We start from the raw sequence: 25364 nt of genomic DNA on the forward strand, positions 1-25364 counted from the left end.
TATGTGTTTACTCAAGGGAGGCTCAGAGATCTGATTGGATGTAGAATTACCCAACTCTTTTGATGATAATCTCAAGCTCTCAGAGGTTCCTAAAAACAAATTCAGCAGGTCCCCTTGATGAGGGTGTGGCTTGGGAATTCGCTAGGGTAGGAAGAACAGGAGGATCTGGAGGTTTGAAGTGACTGTAGGGTTTGGTGGCCAGAGCTGCATGCCAATGGGTGAGCTGAGCGTGTGTCCAGACCAGGCCCTGCTTGTGCTGGCCTTTGTGCCAATGGACCCTAACCCTCTTTAAGTCATTCCAAGTAGCTTTTTGGACAGCAAGGTCATAGATTGAAGCTTCTTTTTATGCAGTTTGCAGCTCCAATTCTATCTTGTCAGCTCTCTTCCCATTTCAAATTCTATCCATAGTGTCAAGAGACAATATTACAACAAATTTAGTAAGACCTAGTCGGCTTTTATTTGTGATTCTGGAATCTGGCAGCACCTTATTTTATGAAATAGGATGAGTATTCCCATAAAATGAGCAAAGAAAAAGGCTTAAGAAAGCAGAAACAGATGTAAAAAGCAATTGGTGGTTTCAAAAGTTACTTTCCTGATAGGATTAGAACCAAAAGGACTTCCCTATTATGCTAAGGTAGGCTGCAAGCTCCTGATTTTCTTTTTTATTTCATTTTCTTTTTTGGTTGTTTTTTGAATTGGCCCATTTTGAAGTTCAGTTTGACTATATGGCCTTTTGCACAAGTGACTCCATTCTGGGGGCTCTGATCTGCTGGAGCCTAATGCGGGAGGTGAATTCACAACAATGGCCTCCCATAAACTTCAACAATTATTGTACTATTTTTATTCCAGAGGGTAGAGAAAACAAGTTTCAGATACCTGTAATTAGGGATGTGTCACATGAGGATTTCCCATATAAAGAAAAGGATTTCCCACAGCATTCAGCTCTGGGTTTGACAGAGCAGGGTCCTCAGCAGAAGCAGGTCTGAACATTCTGGCCCTGTTGGCAGGAAGCCTGGTGGGCCTTCCACCCAGCAAGATGGTAAACCTGTACTTACATGCATGATCTCAAAGACAGCTCTCCTTCAGTCACAGCACAGAATACTTACATTGAAGTGTCTCTTTGGCCTTAAACTGACTGCTGAACAGATTCTGTCAAATTCATGTCTGGGCAAATTAATATCTGCAAAAAAACAGGCTGTAGACTAGACCAGTGGCGATTAAGGGTGATGTTTTCGCTAATCCAAGGTGATACATAAACTGTAAAGACAACGTAGCAAATTTTTCATATCACTAAATATGTTCAGTTTGAAGGATGACGAGATGGTTTACTGACTTCTGGTGTTAGAGGTCTTCTTATTAAAGCAGATAGATGATGATCATGAGTGTTCTTGTTAAAACAAAAGGTTGACAACCAACTATAGTGGCTTGGTCCCATCCATTTTAGGGGAAAGTTGGGCTGCTCCAGGAAGGAAGCACTTAGGTTTGGGAACTATTGATCTAGTCTGGGATGCAGCTGTTTTCCAGAACTTTCTCAACCTCAGCACTATTGACATTTCAGGCAGGATATTTCTTTGTGGTGGGGGGTCTCCTGTGTACTATAGAATGTTTGTCACCCTCTGCTTTGGCCTCTACCCTTAGATGCCAGAGAAACACTTTCCTCCCTAGTAATAATAACCACCAGTGTCTCCAGACACTGTCAAATATCTGCTTTGTCTGTGGAGGTGGTGGCTAGGGGCACAAATTGACCCCCTCCTCCAACCAGATTGGAGAACCACTGATCTGGAGCCTCATTTTCCTCACTGCCTAGATTTATTTATAGCCATCAAACAATTTGACATGATTTGACATTTTTCATTTTTGCGATGAAAAATTCTCTACGAGAAAAGGAATGAATATAATAAAATAAAATTTAGAATGCCTGCAAGGCAGTAACTTTCAAAGTCTTTGACCCCACCTCTGGTAAAAAAAAAAATCCACATCTTATTCCTTGATTCTTTATGTATATTTTTTTGGTATCATGAAGTGCAATTAGGCTTAATTAGTTTTGACAGAGTGTTTAGATAGACACAATATTACACATAACCATTTCTTACATTTACATATCACTTTTTCACTTAAGATTCTTATTCCATTGACTCATTTGCATCTTTAGTGTGTGACTCCAAGTTAATCTCAGGGACAGTGAAGCACAGGCCAACCATCTGACATGATAGGGAATTAACGTGCCATCTGACAACCATCTGAGAAGTCAGGGAATTAACTTGCCCCCCTGTCTGCTTTACAATGCCCTCATTATTTTAGTATATATTTATATATCATAAATATGTATTGTGTACATATTTATTTTATTTTCACTTTTAATTTTTTCTGAGATGGAGTTTCACTTTGTCACCCTTTGTAGAGTGCTGTGGTGTCATAGCAACCTCAAACTCTTAGGTTCAAGTGATCCTCTTTCCTCAGCCTCCCAAGTAGCTGAGACTACAGGCAAAATGCTCAGCTATTTTTAGAGACAGGGTCTTGCTTTTGCTCAGGCTGGTCTTGAACTCCTGAGCTCACACAATCTGCCTGCCTCAGCCTCCCAGAGTGCTGTGATTACAGGCCTGAGTCACCATGCCTGGCCCTATATTCCCTATATTTTATATATTTAGTAAATAAATTTTACATTTTCTTTTGCATTATATTTTACTATATTTACATAGTATGTCTTATACATTTTATAATTTTTAAACATATATATTTCTCTCTGCTAGGCTGGCAACCTCTTGGAAGTAGGAGCAGATGTTTTGGAGCTGTGAATCTCTCAGAGCCTGGCAGGCTGAGGGCACACCATCTGTGGGCAGATGACAGGCATGAGGAATTGCCAATTACATTAGCACATACACACAAAAAAGAACAAAAAAACTGCATTAGCTCAGTTTCCCAGAGAAACACCTTCATTACTGATTCGTGTTGTTAATGCTAGGCTTTGGCTGCTTTCTAAGGTTGCTATAAGAAAAGGAACGTGTCTGCATCTTTTGTATGAATCTAGTGATAATAGACCTTCAAATATATGATAGAATAATCAGGATTATGCTGACTTTAATGGACCCTAAATATTTTTCCCTGTATGAGCCCCTTCCTCCATTAAAAAAACAGTTAAAAATGATCATTTATGATTGACAGTATAAAGACAGGTATAATGAAAACTAGATTATGTATACAGTAGAACCTCTGTAAGTTGACCAGCCAAGGGATTGAAGCAAACTGGTCAACATACAGAGGTGATCAACGTAAGGAACTAGGCCTGCTGTATTGATACGTACTTGTAGTGCAGGTCTGGCCTATGAAAATTAGATCAACTAAAGGTAAGGTGACCTGATTTTAACATTGGTAAAGCGGGACACCATTGACCGGGGGTGGGGAGGTGGAGGAGTCTTAATTAAAAATTTGGTCTATATGGAGCAACAAAAATTTTCATAGAACACAAAAATAGTATTGTAATATATATTTTTTATTTCAATGTGAGTACAATTTACAAATATAATACATAAAAAGATTATGTATAGTATTTTATTCTTTGGCATATTTCTTGTCGAATTCTAACAACTGATCCACAATGAGAACTTTGATAAGCAGTTCTCAACAATCAGTTCTCAACAGTTATTATTATTAAAGTTTAACATTATAAAATTAACAAAAATAATATAAAACTCATATCCTGGCGAAATAGCCACATGGCAGCCGAAAACCGTATACTCCCTTCCCGTTCTCCCACTGTTCCCTAGCTTGTCACGCATTCTTTCCAAAAATCAGGACTTTTTAAAAATGCTGTGGGATGTGGGACAAATTGTTAAAAATTGGGACTGTCCCACAAAAAGCAGGATGTCTGGTCACCTTAACTAAAGGAGGTGGTCAGTGTAGGGAGGTGGTCAACTATGGAGGTTCTATTGAGATTTTTTCTGATTTAAAAATAATTAAAATATTCTGTAGACATCTGACGGTATTGTGGCCTCTTCATTGTCTAATAAAGAGACGCTGGGGAGCTAATACATGGAAATATTTACTGATACTTTCCCCCTTCGTTTGTAGCTCATAGGGAGGTACTGTGGTTTATTGTCTCTGGGAAGAACGACCCAGCAGGCCACAAAAGGACCAATTTCATTGATTTGGAGTTCAAAAATTTGGATCTTAGCATGAGCCCTATAGATTTGGAAGAATAGATGAAGAGCCAGGCCACCCTGGCCCATTCTAAAGGAAGAATTCATGGACAGAGAAAAGATAAGAGCAGAGGAGAAGCTGAGAGTATTAGGGTCTATCTGGGATCCTGAATTTGAATTAAGGTTTTGGAAATACTGGAGTCAATGCTTCTTCCCTTCCCTCTCATTCCCAGTGTAATGTCCATAGAACTGTTGAAGGGTGGGCTGCTTCCTGTGTCCCCAAATCCAGTGTGCTGGGGGGTTGAAACACTTTTTGCTTGGTGAGTCAGGCAAGTAACCCAGGGATAATGTCCAAGTTTCCAGGAACCTTGGCTGGAAACAGACCTGGGAAGGTATTTTGTGGGCTACAGAGTGACACCCTTATGGCAGAATGTTCGTCTACCTGGGAGTTCATGTGGCAAGCAGGAGGATAGAGACCTGCATGAATCCACAGTGGAAGACTGCAGGGCAATGAGGATATTTTCACAGATACGATAAACAACACAGGTGGATTCTTGGCATATGGTACCATGTGAATCCCTGAGAGCTAGAGGAAATCCACAATTGACCAAGAGTCAGGCTTTTCCATCTGGAAAAATGAGAGTTTGGAAGAGAAATTAAGTTCAATTATGGAAAAATAAAGTTATCATTGTTCTATGCCAGATTTTGAAGCCCAAGTAGGATTTGCTACACATAGATATTTATGGTGCTTTGTATTATAGCATACGAAAGATCACCTGCTTGTACTTTTTTCATTTTAATTATAATTAAAATCTTAAAGATTGCTATTATTTCCATTGTTGTTTTATACATGTGAAAATGGAAGCAAAGAAAGGTCAAGTGACTTGCTCAAGTTCACACAGCCAGGACGTGGCTGAGCAATGCCTCACACTCAGGGCTGTATTCACACCACCACTCCCGGTTCCTGATGTTGTCCAATATTCCCCCTGAGGACTTCAGTGAGAGCTTCCTGTCAGGCTCCCATAACACCCTTGTAGGTTACCAAAAAGCGCTTAGTGTTTTACAACTTGATGCTCACAGTGAGGGGGAAAGAGGGCCTGTGTGTGTGCAAAGCGCTGCCTGCTACCTGCCCCCTGCCCCGGGCTCCCCTGCTGCCAGGTGCTGCTACAGAGCTTTGTTCTCCCACTTAGAGATGGGCAGACAGGTGTGTTCTAGAAATGCAGGGTAGAGGCTGAGGCCCCACTGGGGTCAGGGGTCATGTCTTGAAGGGCCTCATGGCGTGGATGCTGGCTCCTTACCAGGTTAAGGAAAGCCATCCTGCTTCCACAGCCTGGCACACACACTTACCTCACTGTATGTTTTTCTTACTTGTCTGCCTCTCTGTCTGGCCTGTAAGCAACTGAGGGAGTGTATCAGACCTGCTCCCTGTTGCATCCCCTGCACCCAGCAGGATGCCTGGCATGTTGTAGGTACTTAAAATATTTGCTGAATGAACAAACAGATGGATAGATGAATTCTTGGGTACTTTAAGTTTCCGTTAAACAATCCTAGCCCTGTATCCTCAAAGCAAGGCCCCCTCTAAGAGGTGCTTGGCCTCAGCTTCCTTTATTTCACTCCAAAAAGCTCTACAAAAAGCAGCTACCTCTGTTGCCAGCCTCTTCACCTCCTTTTTCCTCCTCTGTCCTCAGATCTCTCCTTGCTTATTATTCCTACCCACCCTCTTAGTCAAGATGCTTGGAATATTTTTTTCTCTTCCATTTATGTTTTTTAGAATTGTTTTTTTCTAGCTTATTTTTAACTGTCAGCTTCTTTTATTCCCTCTTTAGAAGCAGAAGGCACAGGTTATAAATCAATATGAGCCAATATATTGCTGCCTCATTTTTTAAAAAATTGTAATTAAAATTCATGGTAGAAGAAATTTCTCAAGTGGCAACTTGCCTTTCTAAGATAGTACCATGCCTCATTTTAGAATTTACTATCGGTAACTGATCTCCATTACTTAATAAGATTCAGTTCATTGGAATCCCTGAGTAATTACTGCATTGGGTAAGTATTGTTTTTGTGATATCATTAGTTTTTTAAACATGTACTAAATTGCTTTTAGGAAATAGCCTAAGAATTACTCAAAAAGAGATGGGAAAGACTTTATGTGTCACAAATTCAGTAAATCAATAATTAAAATAATGCTACAAATGCAATAAATTTTCATCAGGTAATTAAAAAAAATTTCAATGCAACACATGACAATTAAGCTTTATTTCTTAATGGACTCTTATTTTTTTTTCCTTAAGGCACCATGATCGAGAAGCTTATCCCAAAGATTATGACATAGAGGGTCCTGAGAAAGTAAAAAAACTGTGCAACTCCACCTATTGGCGACTTGGAACAGATGAACCCCCAGTAAGTAGTTGTTGTTAATTTCTTTGGTTTAAGTCTGGAGTCTTTGTCACAGTGAGATGTGAAAAACTAAAGGGAGGAGCATTTTCTCAGCACCACCACTCCTTAACCATGCTAGTTACTTAGGCAGGTGACTTAGCCACAATGTGTGTGCGTTGGCAGTATTACCTACAAGATGTATCTTCTGTGCAAGTTATTGGGGAATTTAAATGAGATAGCAAGTAAAGCCCTGGGCACAGGGCCTAGCACCGTCCCAGTTCTTAGGAAATTATAACTATTGTCACAATGCTGTTGTAGCTGCTGCAGCTGCATCTTGCTAGATGGCTCCTTCACCACCCCCATAATCCCGTGATATAGGTGTTATTATCTCTATTTTATAGAAGAGAGGAAAGAAGACTTCTAGAGGTTAAGTCACACAGCTAAGGGAGTGGAAGAGTGGGAGTTTGAACCTAGGTCTTTGATTTCAAGTCTTGCGTACTTGTCTTAATGTAGTAGAGTTGTAAATAATTAAGATTTACTATTGATAGTCTTATAATGTTTGTACAACCCAGTTATAAAAAGAATATTCAGTGCATAAGTAATTCCTGTTTATAAGTTAGTTATTAAATAAGTTCTTTCATGGCTTCTTGGGTGTCTGGCCAATCAGCATCAGGCAGGAGCTCAACACCTGAAAGACTCCTACATTGTGTCTTCCAACCCCAGAAGTTTTGAAGCTAGCCGAAGACCCTTAGAGGGTGTCCTCGGGGCCTGAAGAGCTGGTGATTTGACAAGGAGGGATGTGCATGTGATGAGAAGACTGTGTCGGGCCAGTTTCAAAACAGATTTTCCAATAGGGAAGGCCTAAGAAGATCCCTAATTCTACACGGAAATTTTTCTAGAGGATTTTCCATTCTTCAAGGTGCTAAAAACCAATGAGCTTTACATGGCCGTGCCATTTCCTTCCTTCTTTCCTTCTAGACAATGGACAGGAAGTAATGAGGATAGCCTAAAAATTGGAGATTTATTTTGAAGTTACAGCTGCCTGGAGCTGGAATCAGGAAGCTTACGGCAAGCTTGTCAGCTCTAAAGCAGGACGTTGCTCTCCACGCCCTACTTCCTTTGTCCCACACACTCTCACAGTCTCTGGGCATCGCTACTTCTCTCTGCTCAGGTTTTCCTTTTGCGCCCAGATCCAGTTCTCAGGGACAACTGATGGTGTCCTCAGTCTCTACCTGACCCTCTTATCCTTTGTACCAGGAGGTCTCATTGGTCATCAACCAACAAATGGATGGGATCGTAGGGAAGAAAACATTATTTTCTTTCTCTATTTAGATTCTCTGTTGAGACACTTTCCTTGGGGAAAAAAAGTCAAATTAACACAAGGAAAATAAGCAGAAGCTTACTGGCGTGTGCTGTACACATCACGCGGGGAGGCCTCCATTTAAAAGTGTTTCTCTCCCAAGGCAGTGGCTTAGGGGCCTTGCTTAAGTAGTATTTTAACAAAAAGCCATAAATCCTACACATGTATAATGACAAGACAAAGGAGAGAACAGTCTAGTCTTTTAAAAGGCGGGGAAATGTTGGAGGATAGAAAACGCTGTTCCCAGATTCCTCTGGTGCCTGCTGGGCGGATAAGCAAGTGCTGTCTCCGGTCTGGAAGGATTTATGTCCTGCTGTCAGGCAAAGAGAGGCGGAGGCCATGTTCCCTCGCATTCCCAGTGTCTTTAATTTAACCATCCTCGAGACTGTGAGGAAAAATATTTTGGTTTCCTTCAGGGCTCAGGAGGCTGATGCCCAACTCGGTCAGTGGTTGCCTTGCCCTGCTTCCCCTAAACCCCGCATACCCTTGCTCCCTTGAGCATGGAGCTGTGGTCAGGACAAGAGGAAGGTGGAAAAGGCAGGCATTGCCTGTCATGCACTGAGAATCTTCTGGCCTTAAAAAGCATTTACTTTTGATTCTTAGGTAAAAATGCTCTTGGGTTTCTGGGTTGTGGGAGGAAGTGAGATAAAGAGAAATAGGAGGTGTAGGAACCAGAAACATTCCTTCCTCAACATTCTATGCGTTACTTAGTCAAGCCTCAGCTTTAACAAATGAGTATAAAGAGGAACATTTACCTTTTCTGTGTCTTTTTGTGGATGGCCATTGAAACCCTGCCGTTCCCTTACAAGGTCTAGGGTTGGACAAAACAGAAAACAGAGTGAGAAGTCCCTATTTCTGATGAAACTGCTATTCTCATAGTTCAATAAGTTCCATTTTTCTCAATAGATTTTTTTTGTGTGTGTATAAAGCACTGGCCCATCCATCTTGTTTCTTGTTCTTTATATCAAAGCCATAAAGTTGGCAAGAAAGATATTATTCTAGTTCTAAACCCAGACTTGCAGACGTCAAATGCCCCACCCAAGGTCCCAAGTGATAAGGAGGAGAGGACAGGTGCACAGAATCCATACTGGCATATGCCAGGTGTTATCTAGGTGTGACAGGAGGATAGTCGAGTCCCTCTTCCTGTCGTCACAGAGTTGTGGTGGCAGCCCAAAGACTGGAACCTTCTCAATAGTTGGCAGGAACCATACATTCGAATGTAAGAGACTGGGCCACCTACGCAGGATCTGCTACGAGTCCCTACAATAGGTTAAACCAGCATGAGTGTCATGCCGTTATAGATGAGGGGCTGAAGAGCTGGAAGGGGATGGATAGTTGCGTGATATGTGCCCTTACTTCCCCTTGAGAGGAGTTTCAAGGGAACACACAGAGAGATTAATAAGTGTGTCCTGGAATTTAGAACACACAGGGTCCAGGTATATGGGTCATGCCTGAGAACCTACTTGTGAGAGGTCAGGCCTGATATTACAGAGCAGAAAGAGAAAGGGAGCAAGGCGCCCTTGGAACAGGGATGGCAGTGGCCACAGTGAGCGTGTGAGTTTTCTCATGGGATCCACTAGGAGAATCTGCCAGAGCCCTCTTGAAAAAGCCTGCCTGGGGGTGGAGTAGGGGTGGTGGTAGTGTAAGGAGGCCCTGCACATCAGACCCATCCCATACCCAGAGCTCAGGGAAAGAGGGGTACTAGCTGCCAGGATGCAGAGAAACTTTGCCTGCTTCCCACATACTGCAGCTGGAGGGCCTCAGAGAAGTCCCCAGAACAACTACAGAAGTGCCCTAGGTGAGGAGGAGCCCGTTTGGGGTGTCCTCCCAATCCAGGAGCACCAGAGTAGGTCAAGAGGTAAGGATTACTTGCCACTATGCCTATCACCTGCTTTCTCCCTCTGGGCTGGACTGGGAGGGGCCCATGACCAGCAGTGAGAGGCGGGGAAGGGTGGCAGTTCAGCAGGTCTCCACTGGCAGAGGCTTCCAGGCGCAACATAGGCAAGAAGCCCACATCTGATACAGTTACAGGTTTTGGTTATTCTGCTGAACTAGAAACTTCATAACTAAAAGGAGATCCTTTTGAGATTGAGGAGTCCAGAGAAGCTATGAGACTTGCCTAAGATTTTCCCCTAACAGAAGGACAGCACTATCTGTTTGTGTGGGAGGGAAGGGACGGTTGGAGTAGACTGCTCCCCCATTTCATCCTACTGATGCAGTAGGATCGTGTCACTGAGACAGTTACCGTAAAGGTGCTTCATTTCACCCTCTGGACAATTCTTCAGGCAGATGCCATAAATGACCCACAGCATATAGATGAGGAAACTTACCCACTGGCACAGTCAAACAGCTAGAAAGTTCATTAAAAATTAAAAACCAGGCTGGGCCCAGTAGCTCACTCCTATAATCCTAGCACTCTGGGAGGCCAAGGCAGGTGGATTGCCTGAGCTCAGGAGTTGGAGACCAGCCTGAGCAAGAGTGAGACCCCGTCTCTACTAAAAATGGAAAAATTAGCTGGGCATTGTGGCAAATGCCTGTAGTCCCAGCTACTTGGGAGGGTGAAGCAAGAGGATCACTTGAGCCTAACACTTTGAGGTTGCTGTCAGCTGTGATACCACAGCACTTTAGCCTTGGGTAACAGAGTAAGGCTCTGTCTCAAAAAAGAAAAATCAAAATCTGTCCTACTTCTGTGGCTCTAAAGTCTAAGATCTTTTTTTTTTTTTTTTGAGACAGAGTCTCGTGTTGCTCTCAGAAGAGTGCTGTGGCATCAGCTCACAGCAACCTCAAACTCTTGGGCTTAAGAGAGTCTTTTGTCTCAGCCTCCCAAGTAGCTGGGACTATAGGCACCCTCCACAACACCCAGCTATTTTTTTGTTGCAGTTGTCGTTGTTGTTTAGCAGGCTCAGGCCAGGTTCAAACCCTCCAGCCTCGATGTATGTGGCCGGCACCCTGACCACTGAGCTACGGGCGCTGAACCTAAAGTCTAAGATCTTATAAACTTTTCCAAACTGCCTGTTGGAGTGCCAGACTGAGGCACTTCTTATTCAATGGCCCCTGTACCTCCTTAAAACTGCATCCTCCTTGCAGAAAATAAACCTGATTATTTTTTGCTCTGGCTTGAGTATTGTATATATCTCACGGCATATGTGTTGAGGCTTTGATTTCTTACATCTGAGCTGTAACTTCTGTCCTGTTTCCTGAATCATGTCCACACACACCCTGGCTAGCCCATCTGTTTTCCCTCTTGAATGCCTTCTTAGCATTTTGTTTTTTTGCAAGACTGTCGCTGGGTGGTTGCTTCTTACATCCACTCACATTTTCAGTAGTTGATTGAAGATCTCCTCGCCCTTAAATGCTGCTGCTGGGACTAATGTGAGCATCGTTTATTTGTAACAGGATCTGAAATGGGCTTCTTTTTGCCTACATTTTGGCTAAGGCTTCAAAAGTCGAAGAAAGTAGCAGCCTCATGTGCCAGAGTGAAGAATGAGGCCACTTACGGGAGAGCCTCAAATATGATGGCGCTATTAGTCTCCCACTCACACGGAGGATAGAAGGGGATTGAAATGCAAAAACCAAAAAAGGAGGTTGACAGTAGAGAGAGGGTTTTGGAAATGGCAATGGTGTGCTGTAAGTCTCATCTGCATAGTGCCTGGCGAGGTTACAGACACGAGGCTCTGGTGACCTGTCTGCAGGAGGAGAACGTGAACAGGAAGCCAGCTACGTGTCCCTCCATGCGAGTGCCTATCCAAGAGTGCCTCATGTAGGAATGGGAGAGAGACTGGCTGGGTTTCCACAGGTTGAGGCTGGAGGCAGCCTGTATCATGGTACACGCCCCTGAGTCTTCCCAGAGGGGATCTCAGAGTCTACCAGAACATCCCCAGAAAGTCATCTTTGAACGTTCACCAGTGCCAGAGGGGGTCTAAGGTAGACGTGTCTAGGGAAAATCAAAACGAGATTTCATTCTGCCATTCCCACACCTACCTTTCTCTCCTTCCTTATACCTTCACACTCTTGTCATCAATCCCCAAGGAAGCTGAGGGCGCAGGGGATGGGGAAGAAGTCCTCATGGGATGATGATTCCCACCACAGTAGGCCAGGCCAGAGCAGGCCCAAGAGGGAGGAATGAGAATCTTTGACTTTTTTTTTTTGGCTGGGGCCGGGTTTGAACTCACCACCTCCGGTATATGGGGCCGGTGCCCTACTCCTTTGAGCCACAGGCACCACCTGAGAATCTTTGATTTTTAAATGTACCTTGGATTATTGACTACTCTATGGAACTAGCATTTCACTTAACTCCATAAGTCTCTTCTTGAGAAAAAAGCAGTCAGAGAATTTTTCTATTATTTGAGAGTAGCCAGAAAAGCCCTGGGACCTGTCCTATATTTCATCCAAGAACATGAGAAAGGACTAACCCCTTCAGACGACTGTGGCTGGATGGTGATGGAGGAAGAATGGATTTGTTTTCCACTTTGTACCTACTTATAAGTGCCAGGTGTTCGGTGAGACTGTCACTTGTTTGTATGTAAAGGAGAAGCCCATTCTATTGTGCGCTTCCCTTTCCTGTAGTTTTCTTCATGACACATCATGGAACGTATTTTAGACTTATTTAGTTACAAATTGTCTGTCTTCCTCCTACTAGAATACAAGCTCCATGGATATGGGGAATTGGGTCTGCTTTGTTTCCTGTTGTGCCCTCAGTTCCTGAACCATGACTGGCACATAGTGGGTACACAGCAAAGGAGGAGGGAAGGAGTGGAGGGAGAGGGAAAGGAAGCAAGGGAGGGAGGGTTGATAAAAGGAACAAAAGAAGGAAGAGAGAAAAGAAGGAAGAAGGACGACATTCAACAAAGATTTTTTCAGGCTCTATTATTTTGCCAGATATTATGCTAAGTGCTAGGGTAAGAAACTTAATTCAAAATGAGGTCCTTATGTGCAAGGACTTGTGAACTCATGGGTTCACAGGGGAAATCAGGACACGTAACACAGTGGCAAAGGGTACGACGGATGCTACGATAGGAAGATGAGGATGCTGTGGGATGCAGCTAAACGGAAATGGTGGGGGGAGGTTCAGGGATGGCCTCCTTGAGGCTCCTGAACTGAATCTTAAAGAACTCACCTCTCCGTGGAGTAAGCAAACATGTTGCTCAGATTTCAATGTTGGGGCAATCGATTTTCTACTTTGGTGGCCCCTCAGGTTTCAGGAGGCCACATGAGGGCATGGGGGAATCTAGATTCACAGGGGAGCAGGAATTGAAGCCACTGGGTTTGCTCTGATTGTCTTATTCTGAGTGATGATGGCATTTTAAACTATGGTATTTAGTTTTTTATTTGACATTATTCAGGGGCTGCGTAACTATACCAGAGTGAATTCCCCACAAACTGAAATTACCAGGGGCATATTTATCATTGTTTCTTCAATTCGTGAAGCCCTGTACCCAAGGACCTGCCCAACCCTACCGAAGGCCCTGTCACAATCACTGTGTTACCTCCTAGCGTGTTAGGCCGATGTAAAAGTGAGAGCCACAGAGAGGCTAAAGTAAGACCACTTTTGAGTAAGGGGTGCGTGTTGTATCGTGGAAACATAGAAGGGTTAAGTGCAGAGCACATAGGATGCTGTGTCATAGAAGGACTGAACTTGTCAGACACAAAGGAGCAAAGAAAAACATGAGCAGTTTTGTTAAACAGATTTTTCTTATGTAGCTCATGGATCAATGCCAAGGCATTTTTGGAACCAGCGGGACAACACTGACGAGCAAATTAGGCTAATATTAACAGCATCACAGTCATTTCAGATTTTGAAGTGGCAAGTAAATGACTAGTACCAAAGTGTGCTTGCGTTTGTATTATGACTAGATTAAAAATAGCTAAGTAGGCCAAAATAAGAGCTGTTTTGGTGGATAAAAATATGACATTCAAAAATTAATGACTCTAAAAGACATAAAAGATATAATTATATCAGATCTGAGAAATTCAGTTATCATTTACGTACTTGGTTTAGGTCATTCTTTTCTTTAATTGACATAGTAGAACAGTGGTTTTGACCAGTCAAATCTTATCGATGCTTCTTATCTAAGCACCTGAAAGGAGCAGATGAATCAAATTTTTATAAATAGAAGGATATAAATGCTATCAGAGGAGAACCACTTAAACCAAGAGAGAGGAAGATGTTTGAGGACGGGGGCTGCTGAGCCAAGGTTCCCCCTGGCTTCCGTGCTCCGTGATCTCCAAGTCTGGGATTGATGCCCCTCGTTTAGCAGCTGGCCCTGCTTTGGCCTGTCTTTACTGACTTCACCACAATTGCATCTGCCTCTCCCGTTTCAGGAGTTCTGTATCAATGTTGGCCTAAGGAGTGTACTTCCCTGTTTTCTGCTGCATCTGTGGGTTTGCTTATTCCCACAAATATCTTCTCTGCCATTTCTAGGGATTTGGGGTGAGAACAAAAGCAGGCCACTTACCATGTTGAGCTCAGCACTCTCCTTTGATGCATTAATGATCATGCCTTAATTTAACGTTAGAGAAACTAGATTTTATTTATTTATTTTTTTTTTTGAGACGGAGCCTCAAGCTATCCCCCTGGGTAGAGTGCCATGGCATCACAGCTCATAGCAACCTCCAATTCCTGGGCTCAAGCGAGTCTCCTGCCTCAGCCTCCCAAGTAGCTGGGACTACAGGCGCCCACCACAACGCCTGGCCATTTTTTGGTTGCAGCCATCATTGTTGTTTGGCAGGCCCAGGCTGGGTATTCGAACCCGCCACCTTAGGTGTATGTGGCTGGCACCTTAGGCACTTGAGCCACAGGCGCCAAGCTGAGAAACTAGATTTTAGTTCTTTATATTAGTTTGGTTAAGCAGACATAACTGTTATGTTGAACGCATGGGACTTACATGGGGCAATGATGTGCCCGCACACACACACGTGCACACCCACACACACCTATATTCTTTGCCTCCACTGCCTACTCACACTGTTTGTGGAGCTCTTTCTTCACGCTTGGATAAAATCTTGTGCCGCTTCCATAATTTTTATGGTCACTCAGGTAATAAAAAGTCTATCAATCACATTTCAATAATTACAGTGTCTCATCAAAATGATGAATTTTATTTAAGGTGAAAGCTTTTCTCCTCTCCCAGCTCTCACCTGCTGTAGGCTGAGGAAGTCTGCAGAAAGGGGTGGGGGTGGCTGGGTGAGGGATGGGACTGAGTTGCTTGATTTTTTTGTTTTTCTACCTGCTTGGCTCTTACCTTCCCTCAGGCTACTGGACAAGTAGAATGACAACTTTGTGTGGTTATTTTAGTCATATTGGTTATTTAACAGAGACAATTTTGTGACAAGAAATGGTTTTATTGTCTGAGCGTGATTAGGAAAAAAGGATGAGACTTGTCCAAGATTCATTTTTTTTCTAGGGACCGGAAAAGAACCATCCCATAAAAGCTTGCTGGAACAGTTAGGAGAACAAAAATGAAAGTATTTTTCTGATTGCACCCCATGAGTCCAGTTGTTCAAAATAATGGTGGTTGCAATTGTGGGGACCTCCCTGGGATCCTTTAGAATTGGTAGATGGCTCTGTCGAGTTTGCCTAGATGTGAAAACAGAGCCAGGATTTCCAGGGGCAAAACTGCTGAGAGATAAGAATGGCCTTTTTGATGATTTTTAAAGTTAAAGATGTCTGACAAAGTCTTGGTATTTTTTTAGCAATGGAGCAAAAAAAAGCAACACGGGTAGGGGGAGTGCTGTTTAACAGGCTAAAATAAGATTCTTCCTTAGTTATGACTGAAGATCTAAGATAATAGATGCCAACTCCTCCTTAATTCCAAAGTGAGGTGCCAAACCACTTGTGTAGGACGAGTAAGATGTGTGAATCATTGGGGCAGCAACTGGTTTTGAGTTTCCTGGTCTCTCATGTATCTTGAGCATTTAAAAAGAACCAAAGAGAGAAGGTCAAAATTGAAGAGATCTGGCCCAAAGTATTTAGAATCAGCTGTGAAACCTACCCCCGGGGTAGATGTGAAAAGTTGTGTCCTCTTCACCTCGAACCTGACATGGGAGCCTCAATGATACCACCCAGGGAACACAATTAGAGTTCCTTGGAAGTTGGGGAACAACTGGGACTCATACATAGGGTGAAATCAGAAAGTAATTTCATTGTTTTCTTCCACCCTGTTCAAGCAAGATTTTACAGGATGGTTGTTTTCCTGTCTCTAAAATAAAGAAGTCTTGGACAAGTCTCTCAACTTGATAGATTGGGGTTTCACTCGTGCTTAACAAAAGGCTATCAGCTGGAGGGTTTCAGAAGCAGCCTGTGGCATCAGAGGAAAATTCGACTTGGGATGTGCTGCATGCCTCTCACCATGGGCCAGAGGAGCGTGTTTTCTGTGGTCCTGTGAGGAAGGACCTCAAGAAAGAATTGTCAACTGGATCACCTGAAATGAATCTCATTGAGAGATTTGCAAGTCAACCTCAGCACAAAGAGGATATGTAACTTAGGAGGAAGTTGGAAGTGACCTCCTCCTTCCCTGCACCAGATACTCAGGTGCTTTGTCTCCTGGGTTTTCTGATGTGCAGCACAGAATGAAGAGTTCATTCTGGAAGATTAGAAATTAAGACTTAAAAAACAGCTCAGGAAGACAAGGGAAGAGAATGATATTAGGAGATGAGCTTCCTGTGTATATTAGATATTTTTTATATTATCATTTGACTCAAGCTAGATTTTATTATGTAAATTAAATGGAAATGTTAGTGATTATCCTGTGAGGTTGTGCTGTGTTAATTTAGCTATCTCACATACCAAATTGCCAATCTCCAGTTTGTGATATACACACATATAAAGCCTGAAAGACTTTTAAACATATGGAAGTGCTTTTATGAATTACACATCCTTATGTCAGGTTAGGAACATTTCTACACCAAAGCGATTTTTCACTTTAAGATGCTGTAGGATTAGGTTTGCCTACATGTAACAGAAACCATAAATCAACAAAGGCTGTTCACATAGGTTTGATTCTTTTATGTGAAAAGGTTTGGAAGATAGCAGACCGGCACTGATAGAAAGGTCCATACGTTGTTAGAGACCAATTCGTTCCAGCTTTCTGCTCTGCCATCCCTTGGGTGGGACCCGAGACGGCTTCTGGAAACCAGTCTTTGTGTTCACCATCTTTGCATCAGGGAGAGAAAGAGAAAAACAAGACTGGTTTTCCTGGAGGTTGTACATCACTTCCTCTTATGCTTCCGTTGGTTCAGAACTAGTCACTGGTCACATCTAAGTATAAGAACATCTGGGAAATGTGTTCTGAACACTATGTGCCCAGCTAAAACTTGGGCATTTTACTGATGAAAAAGAAAGGTATAATATTGGAGGATAACATTTCCCTCTAACACAGGGAGGAAGCACTGAGGTTAGGAGTGGGCTATGGAATCAGACTGCTTCTCTTTGATTCTTGGCTCTACCCCTTCCTAGATTGTAATTTTGGTCAAAAGTCTAAAACTGTCAAGGTCTTTACTTCCTCATGTGTAAAGTGAGACTAGAAGAGTTGTCATGAGCATTTAATGTGAAGACACGTCAGGCCATGTGCTATTGGTATCATCATCAGCCCTGTAATCTACCCGAATTCACTGAGCTATAGCCAGTTTAGCCTCTAGAGGTTGCATACTGCTCTAACCCTTCAACCTAGTGTGATGCCTGATTGACGGATGAATGAGTGAGCAAGTCAGGCTGCTTGAGTTCTGAACAGTGGAGGTTCTTCTTTCTAGCTGATTTACCTGTGTGTTATTTAATCCTGTCTAGCCTCAGTTTTCCCCTCCTCAAAATTGAAATAAATTATGCCAAGTGTTCATTTTTCCCTCCAGATCCACTCTTCACTTTTCTCCACCTGCTTTGTGCCAAGGAGGCTGAGCCTTTATGGATTGCCTCAATGAGTTTCCTTGCCCTCTGGTTCCCACGGGGACTGGCCCATGGGAAGCACTCACAGGTGATCAGAAGTGGCAGGAGAGTGAACTTGGACATTTATGCCTATAGTTTTTTCCCTACAGCACTGTGGTTTGGCATTAGTAGCTATGTGTCTCTTCTGAAAACCGCAACTATTAGATGGCCTTCTCTTGATAGCAGTAGGTTTCCCCAGGGTACTTCAACATTATTTTTTGATTTTCTTAGCGCTTGCCACACATATATAAATTGATCTTTCGTTACATTCTCCTCAGTTACACGTTTGATTCTTCTTTTCCTTCTGAGACCATGATTGATACTCAGAATTAATGGGATTGCTTTGGGTACTTAGTGAAATACTATGAGGTTGGACATTGCTGAATATAACTACTGTCATCAGATGGCCCAGGGGGGTGACCATAGTGATCTTCAGCAATAAGATATGTAGCACTTTACCCAGGATGAGTTCATAAACTTAATTGTCAGACCTTGTAGATATAAACTGCTTAATATATAATCTGGCACAGATTAAGCACTCAATAAACTTAAGTTCCATGACTGTCATTATTCCCTGCTTCCTTTCACTTCTGTATTTCATGTTTGTTAGTATCTTTGTTTCATATAATTTTCAAAGGGCTGGTTGATTTGTTGAACTATTTTATGGCTGAAAATTATCAAAGCATACCTAAGCTTAATTTTCTAGTCATTCTCATAAACTTTTAAACAAAATAGAGGCTATTAATTTTTTTCCCCAAAGATATATTTTTCTAGCCCCAATACAGTGTTCCCGGCAATTGACTTGTGAACCTGGAAATCTAAGAGGAAGAATACTTGAGCTAAGGGTATATGGGTGAGATCTGGGAAAGTGGGCTGGGAAGCTAGTAATGGAGCTTAAGGACTTAGTGCTATAGAACTCCCAAGTTTTAGCTGCTAATACTTAGCAGTATTACTAGGTTCCTAATTATAACAGGGCCTTATTATGACTCCAGTGTGTACCAGGTGTTTGACCAGCTATGATACCCTTGCAGTTGAAGCCTCCAAGTTTCTAAAGACTGGTCTCTCCTTTTTAAAAAATAGAAAATCTAGTAGGCTTCATTGGATGTTTTGGAGAATTTATTCAGGTTCAGGGAAAATAACAGTTTTCCTTGATAATGAGTTCTGGTTCTCTGCTCTTAACCTCCATATTCTTTTTTTGTTTTTTATTGTTTGGGATTCATTGAGAATACAAAGAATTAGGTTACACTGATTGTATTTGTTAAAGTCCCTCTTACAATTGTGCCCTAACTGCAAGAGGTGTGCTTACACCGTGAGTCCCCATCTCCTTCCCTCCTCCCCTCCCCCCGACTACCTCATTCCCCTACTCCCCCTTGTATTAGCTCATCTAATATTAGAATAGAGTACATTGAATTCTTGCTTCTCCATTCTGGTGATGCTTTACTAAGAATAATGTGTTCCACTTCCATCCAGTTTAATACAAAAGATGTAAAGTCTCTATCTTTTTTAAATGGCTGAATATATTCCATGGTATACATACACCAGAGCTTGTTAATCCATTCCTGGGCATTTAGGTTGTTTCCAAATTTTGGCAATTGCAAATTGAGCTGTGATAAACAGTCTAGTGCAAATGTCCAAATAAAAGGAGGATTTTTTTTTTCCTCCTGGGTAGATGCCTAGTAATGGGATTGTAGGATTAAGCGGAAGGTCTAATTTGAGTTTTTCGAGGGTTCTCCATACTTCCTTCCAAAAAGGTTGTATTAGTTTGCAGTCCCATCAACAGTGAAAAAGTGTTCCCTTCTCTCCACATCCATACCAGCATCTGCAGTTTTGAGACTTTGTGATGTGGGCCATTCTCTCTGGAGTTAGGTGATATCTCAGAGTAGTTTTGATTTGCATCTCTCTGATGCTTAGGGATGATGAGCATTTTTTCATATGTTAGCCATTTTTCTGTCTTCTTTAGAGAAGATTCTATTGCCCAGTGATATATGGGATTGTTTGCTCATTTTTTGTTGATTAATTTGAGTTCTCTGTAGATCCTAGTTATCGCTTTTGTCCAAATCAAAATATGCAAATATCCTTTCCCAATGTGTAGGTTATTTGCTTTGGTTGTTGTTTCCTTAGCTGCACAGAAGCTTTTCAGTTTAATTAAGTCCCATTTGTTTATTTTTGTTGTTGTTGCAATTGCCACAGAAGTCTTCTTCATAAAATCTTTCCCCAGGCCAAAATCTTCAAGTGTTTCCCCCACACTTTCTTCAAGGATTTTTATTGTTTTATGCCTTAGATTTAAATCTTTTATCCATCTTGAATCAATTTTTGTAAGTGATGAGAGGTGTGGGTCTAGTTTCAGTCTTTTACATGTGGTTATCCAGTTTTCTCAACACCATTTATTGAATAGGGATTCTTTTCCCTAGTGTATGTTCTTGTTTGGTTTATCAAAGATCAGGTGGCTATAAGATGGTAGTTTCATCTCCTTGTTTTCTATTTGGTTCTAAATGTCAATGTCTCTATTTTTGTGCCAATACCATGCTGTTTGGATCACTATGGCTATGTAGTATAGCCAAAAGTTTGGTAGAGTGATACCCTGATTTTGTTTTTGTTACTAAGAATTGCCTTGGCTATATGGTTTTTTTTCTGCTTCCATACAAAATGAAGAATTATTTTTTCCAAATCTTGAAAGTATGGTGATGGTATTTTAATGGGGATTGCATTGAATTTGTCAATTTCTTTGGGAAGTACAGGCATTTTGACAATGTTGATTCTTCCCAGCCATGAGCATGATATGTTCTTCCATTTGCTAATATCTTCTGTTACTTCTTTTCTTAAGGTTTTGTAATTTTCTTTGTAGAAGTCCTTCACCTCTTTTGTTATGTATATTCCTAGGTATTTCATTTCTTTTGAAGCTACTGTGAAGGTAATTATGTTGGTGATTAGCTTCTCATCTTGGCTGTTATTGGCATATGCAAAGACTACTGATGTGTGGACATTAATTTTATGTCATGAGAAATTGCTATATTTTTTGGTCACTTCCAGGAGTCTTGTGGTTGAGTCTTTGAGGTTGTCTAAGTTAAGATCATATCACCGGCAGGCAAAGAATGAGAGTTTGACCTCCTCTGCCTCCATTTAGATACCCTTTATTTCCTTCTCTTGCCTAATTGTATTGGCTAGAAATTCCAGCACTATATTGAATAGTAGCAGCAATAGAGGACAACCTTGTGGTTGATAGAGTGGAAAAGCTTTCAGTTTTGCTCCATTCAGTATAATACTAGCTGAGGTTTGTTGTAGATGGCTTCAGTCAGATTGAGAAATGTGCCATCTACGTCTATATTCTTAAGTGTTCTAATTAGAAAAGGATGATGATTTTATTGAATGCTTTTTCTGCATCTATTGAGAGGATCATCTGGTCTTTGTTTTTGCTTCTGTTGATATGGTGAATTATGTTTATGGATTTCTATATGTTAAACCAGCCTTGCATCTCTGGGATGAAACCTACCTGATTGTGATGAATGGTTTTTTCAGTGTGTAGCTGTAATCTATTGGCTAGGATTTTATTGAGAATTTTTGCATCTATATTCACTAGTGAAATTGGTCTGAAGTTCTCCTTTTTAGTTGGGTCTTTTCCTGGTTGTGGTATCAGGGTGATGTTTGCTTCATAGAATGGGTTGGGAAAGATTCCTTCTTTCTCAATTTTTGGGGATAATTTCTGCAGTATGGGTAAAAGCTCTTCTTTGAAGTTTTGATAGAATTCTGGTGTGAAGCCATCTGGACCAGGACATTTTCTTGTTAGGAGATTTTTTATTGTTTCTTCAATCTCCGTTCTTGAAATCAGTCTGTTCAAGGGATCTATTTCTTCTTGGTTAAATCTAGAGAGATTGCAGGTATTGATCCATTTCTTCTGCATTGTCAAATTTCTGGGCATAGAGTTTCTTGTAGTACTCAGGGATGATTTCTTGTACCTCTGTGGAATGTGTTGGTATTTCCTCTTTATCATTTCTGATTCAGGTAATTAGAGATTTCACTTTTCTGATTCTAGTTAATCAATTTTACTTATTTTTTTAAAAAACTAACTTTTTGTTAATTTTCTGAATGATTCTTTTGTTTTCAATTTCACTAATCTCTGATTTAATTTTGGTTATTTCTTTTCTTCTGGGTTTAGGATTACATTTTTCTTCAGCTTTCATATCCTTTATCCTCTAGAGTTTTGTATGAAGAAAATATTGAATCCTTTATATCTATTTTTGTTCCCAAGATGTTCTAGGTGCTACCCAAGATGCGTCTGCTATTAGTTTGAGTATATCTTATAATTTTCAGATGCCCCCCCTCCAATATAGTAATAATTTCTTGACAATTCACCAAATTATACTCTGGGATAGTGGATAATAATGATGATGATGATGATGATGACAATATTTGAAGTCCTCATGATCTGCAAAGTGATTGTTACAAATATTTTCTTAGGGAATTTAAATTATACCAACCTGAAAAGGATACATAAGAAAATATATAGTAGGTAAAATTAGTATTTAATTGAATGCAGCACTTTATATGTCATTTAAAAATTTATTTATTTTCCAACAATACACAGTAATTGACATTTTTATATATTTATGATGAAATAGTTGATAGCTGTGAGATATTATTTTTTAATGTCAATTGTAGTCTACAATTAAAATCACAATGTACTTCAATCAAAGTATGTTTTCATTTATTTATTTTTAAATTTCAGATTAATATGAGGTTGCAAACAATTAGGTTTGTTTATGTTTGTTAGGTAAAGTCTCAGTAATATAGCTGACCATTTCTGGTGATTAATTCATTTTTCTTATATATGGCTTCTATTTTTCCAGATTTGGATATCAGAAACACATGAACAAATGTCACAAGTTCATGTAAACAAAGAATTGGCAACAATGAAGAAGGAAGCCTTATTAAATGAGGAAACAATGAGCTCTGGGATTATTGAAAGGTATTCTTCATACTTTCTTTTGCTTATAGAACATGCAGAGGCAGGAAAAGATTTGTGTAAGCAGCAAAGAGGTATAGTGACTCTAGCTACACATAATAGGAACACATCAAACACTCCTTTCTCAAACATCCTTGCTATTCCTTTTATTTGGAATTATCTTTATTTCAGTCATTTACTGATCAACACTATACTTATTCTGGGTCTAGGTAAAAGGTCACTTCCTCTTTATACCTTTTTTTCTGGGCCACATTTCTGACTACCTAGGTTTAGACCCCAGCTCCATAATTTACTTGTGAAAGTTAATCTGGTATTCACAATCCAGTTTGCTCACCTGTAAAGTGGGAATTATAAAAGTATCTACTTCATAGTGTAGATAAAATTTAGATGAAATAAAGTATGAAATGTACATAGAAATATTGCCTGACATTCAGTAAACTTTCATTAAGCAGAATTAACTGCTCTTGCATCTTTGCCCTCTGAGTATTTCATGTCCTGCACAACGGTATAACATTTGGACTTGAATTCTAGTTATTTATATGTATGTGTTTGGTCAGATACAGTGTTCTTTTAGGTTAGGAATTGCTTCTTCTTCTTCTTCTGCAGTGCAGAGTGCAGGGGCATGATTATAGCTCACTGTAGCTTCAAAGTCCTGGGCTCAAGTGATCTTCCTTCCTCAGCTTCCAGAGTAAATGTGATTATGGGCATGAACCACCGTGCCCAGCTCTTTTTTTGTTTGTTTTTGGTAGAGTTGGGATCATGAGATCTCTCTCTGTTTCCCAGGCTCATCTCAAATTCTTGCCCTCAAGAGGTCATTCCCTCACCTCAGCCTTCAAAGAGCAAAGATTACAGGAGTGAGCCACCACCCCTGACAGGAATTGTTTCTTAATCATAGCTATAGTCCTGCAACCTGGCATAATGCCTCTCTATGACATAGCTTTTGTCTTGTTTATACTGTAATTATTGAAAAACATGTAGTTAAGGTAATAACAAAAATGCTTGAATTTCCATTCACTTGTTGGGACATTTTATTTTGCAAAGTACATAAAAGTTGCACACATGAAAAAATTTTAAAAATAATAATCATAAAAATTCAGCCCCCTATGTTTTTTTGCATGGCTTTGAAAGTTATTTGTGGCAGCCTAACATGTTTTCTAAAAGTTGTTATCTTGTTCCAGGGACGTTGGATCACCTGCCACAGGCTTTGGAGCTCTCTTTACGAGACATCCACCAGATCGGAACAAAATGTTAGTAGTCCCCAAACTGCTGCAGATTGTACAAAATGTTTCTTGATTCAAAATGTTTTTCTGCAGGGGTGAAGATATGAGGATTGTGTCAAGGTCAACAAAATGCCCTTTATAAGGCTTTATGTTTTTCTTTAACATAAGATTTTTTTCATTAGTATGCATAACATTTATAATACTAATAATGCTGATTCTCATTATTGCAGACTCTATAATTGATAATTTTTCTACTTGTCAAAATTTGTGTATTTATACCTTACTCATCCAATACTCATGGTTCTGTAGTGGTTATTCATGGAGTGCCATGTTTTTCCAACTTTTATGCCTTTTGTTGGTGATTTTATTGTTTAAAACATCCCCAAAGCATCATTCTGAAGTGCTGTTGTGTTCCTAAGAGCAAAGGCTGTGAGGTGCCTTTCAGAGAAAACACATGTGTTAGATAAGCTTTATTCAGGCATGAGTTGTAGTGTTGTTGGTAGTGAATTCAAGGTTAGTGATAAAAAATATATATATTAAATAGGGCTTCTTTAAAGAGAAATACATATAAAATAAGGTTATATATTGATGAACTGGTGAAAATGTTGTGACCAGAAGCTTTCAGCAACCTAACCCCATATTTCCCCTAAAAGCAACAGTTCAATATTGGCTAATTTAGTGCTCATAGAGCATTATTGTAAGCAATGAGAATTGACTGAACAGAAAGAGACTATTATCTTTACTAATAAAAGAAATACATTTATTTTAGGGCAGCACGAATTCTTGCTACAAAGGGGAAAAAATTTTTTTATCCACTCATCTTTCTAAAGAAGACAAACTTTCATAATGCATAGATAGGTGATGTGCAAACATTCAATTCTAAGTATTGGATTGTGCGTTATGAGGTTGTCGTGAAAACGTCTGTAAAATACCTAGAGCAGTAACTGATTCATCCAGGGTTGGACAATTAAAGTATGCAAACTGGCCCTAGAAAAAGTGCTACAGACCTCATTGCTGAATATCACTACAGCCACCTTCAAAGTACTCCCCTCGGCCATCTGGTGGCTGTAGTGATACTCAGCAATGAGGTATGTAGCACTTGGTCTAGGACGAGTTCTCAAACTTGTTAGACCTGGTGCAATGACAGCTCTAATGGACATTCCAGAAAAAGAGTTTCAAAACTGCTCTGAAGGGTGGACTAGGCGCTGGCTTCAGTGCATAGCTTCCCAAGGGGAGTACTTTGAAGGTGACTTTAGTGATATTCAGGAATGAGGTATGTAGCACTTTTTCTAGGATAAGTTCAAGAACTTAATTGCCTGGCCTTGTATGTAATAAGTGCTCTGCTGAACACTTGGTGAATCCTTTCAATTTACAAATTCCTCTTTAGGGGAATTGT

At 40.7% G+C, this 25364-nt stretch overlaps 1 protein-coding gene across 1 annotated transcript in view; it reads left to right on the plus strand.

Annotated features, from left to right (window-relative positions):
• The window catches only part of CUNH9orf135 (chromosome unknown C9orf135 homolog), an 81569-nt gene that overhangs the window by 21053 nt on the left and 35152 nt on the right, over positions 1-25364 (plus strand). The window contains exons 2-4 of the mRNA XM_003782935.3: positions 6428-6536; positions 22633-22751; positions 23927-23995. Coding sequence (XP_003782983.1) covers positions 6428-6536; positions 22633-22751; positions 23927-23995 — 297 coding nt within the window. The remainder of the gene's footprint in view (positions 1-6427; positions 6537-22632; positions 22752-23926; positions 23996-25364) is intronic.

The sequence above is a fragment of the Otolemur garnettii genome, unplaced genomic scaffold, assembly GCF_000181295.1.
Source record: "Otolemur garnettii isolate 467f Iridium unplaced genomic scaffold, OtoGar3 scaffold00006, whole genome shotgun sequence".
Classification (NCBI taxonomy): Eukaryota; Metazoa; Chordata; class Mammalia; order Primates; family Galagidae; genus Otolemur; species Otolemur garnettii.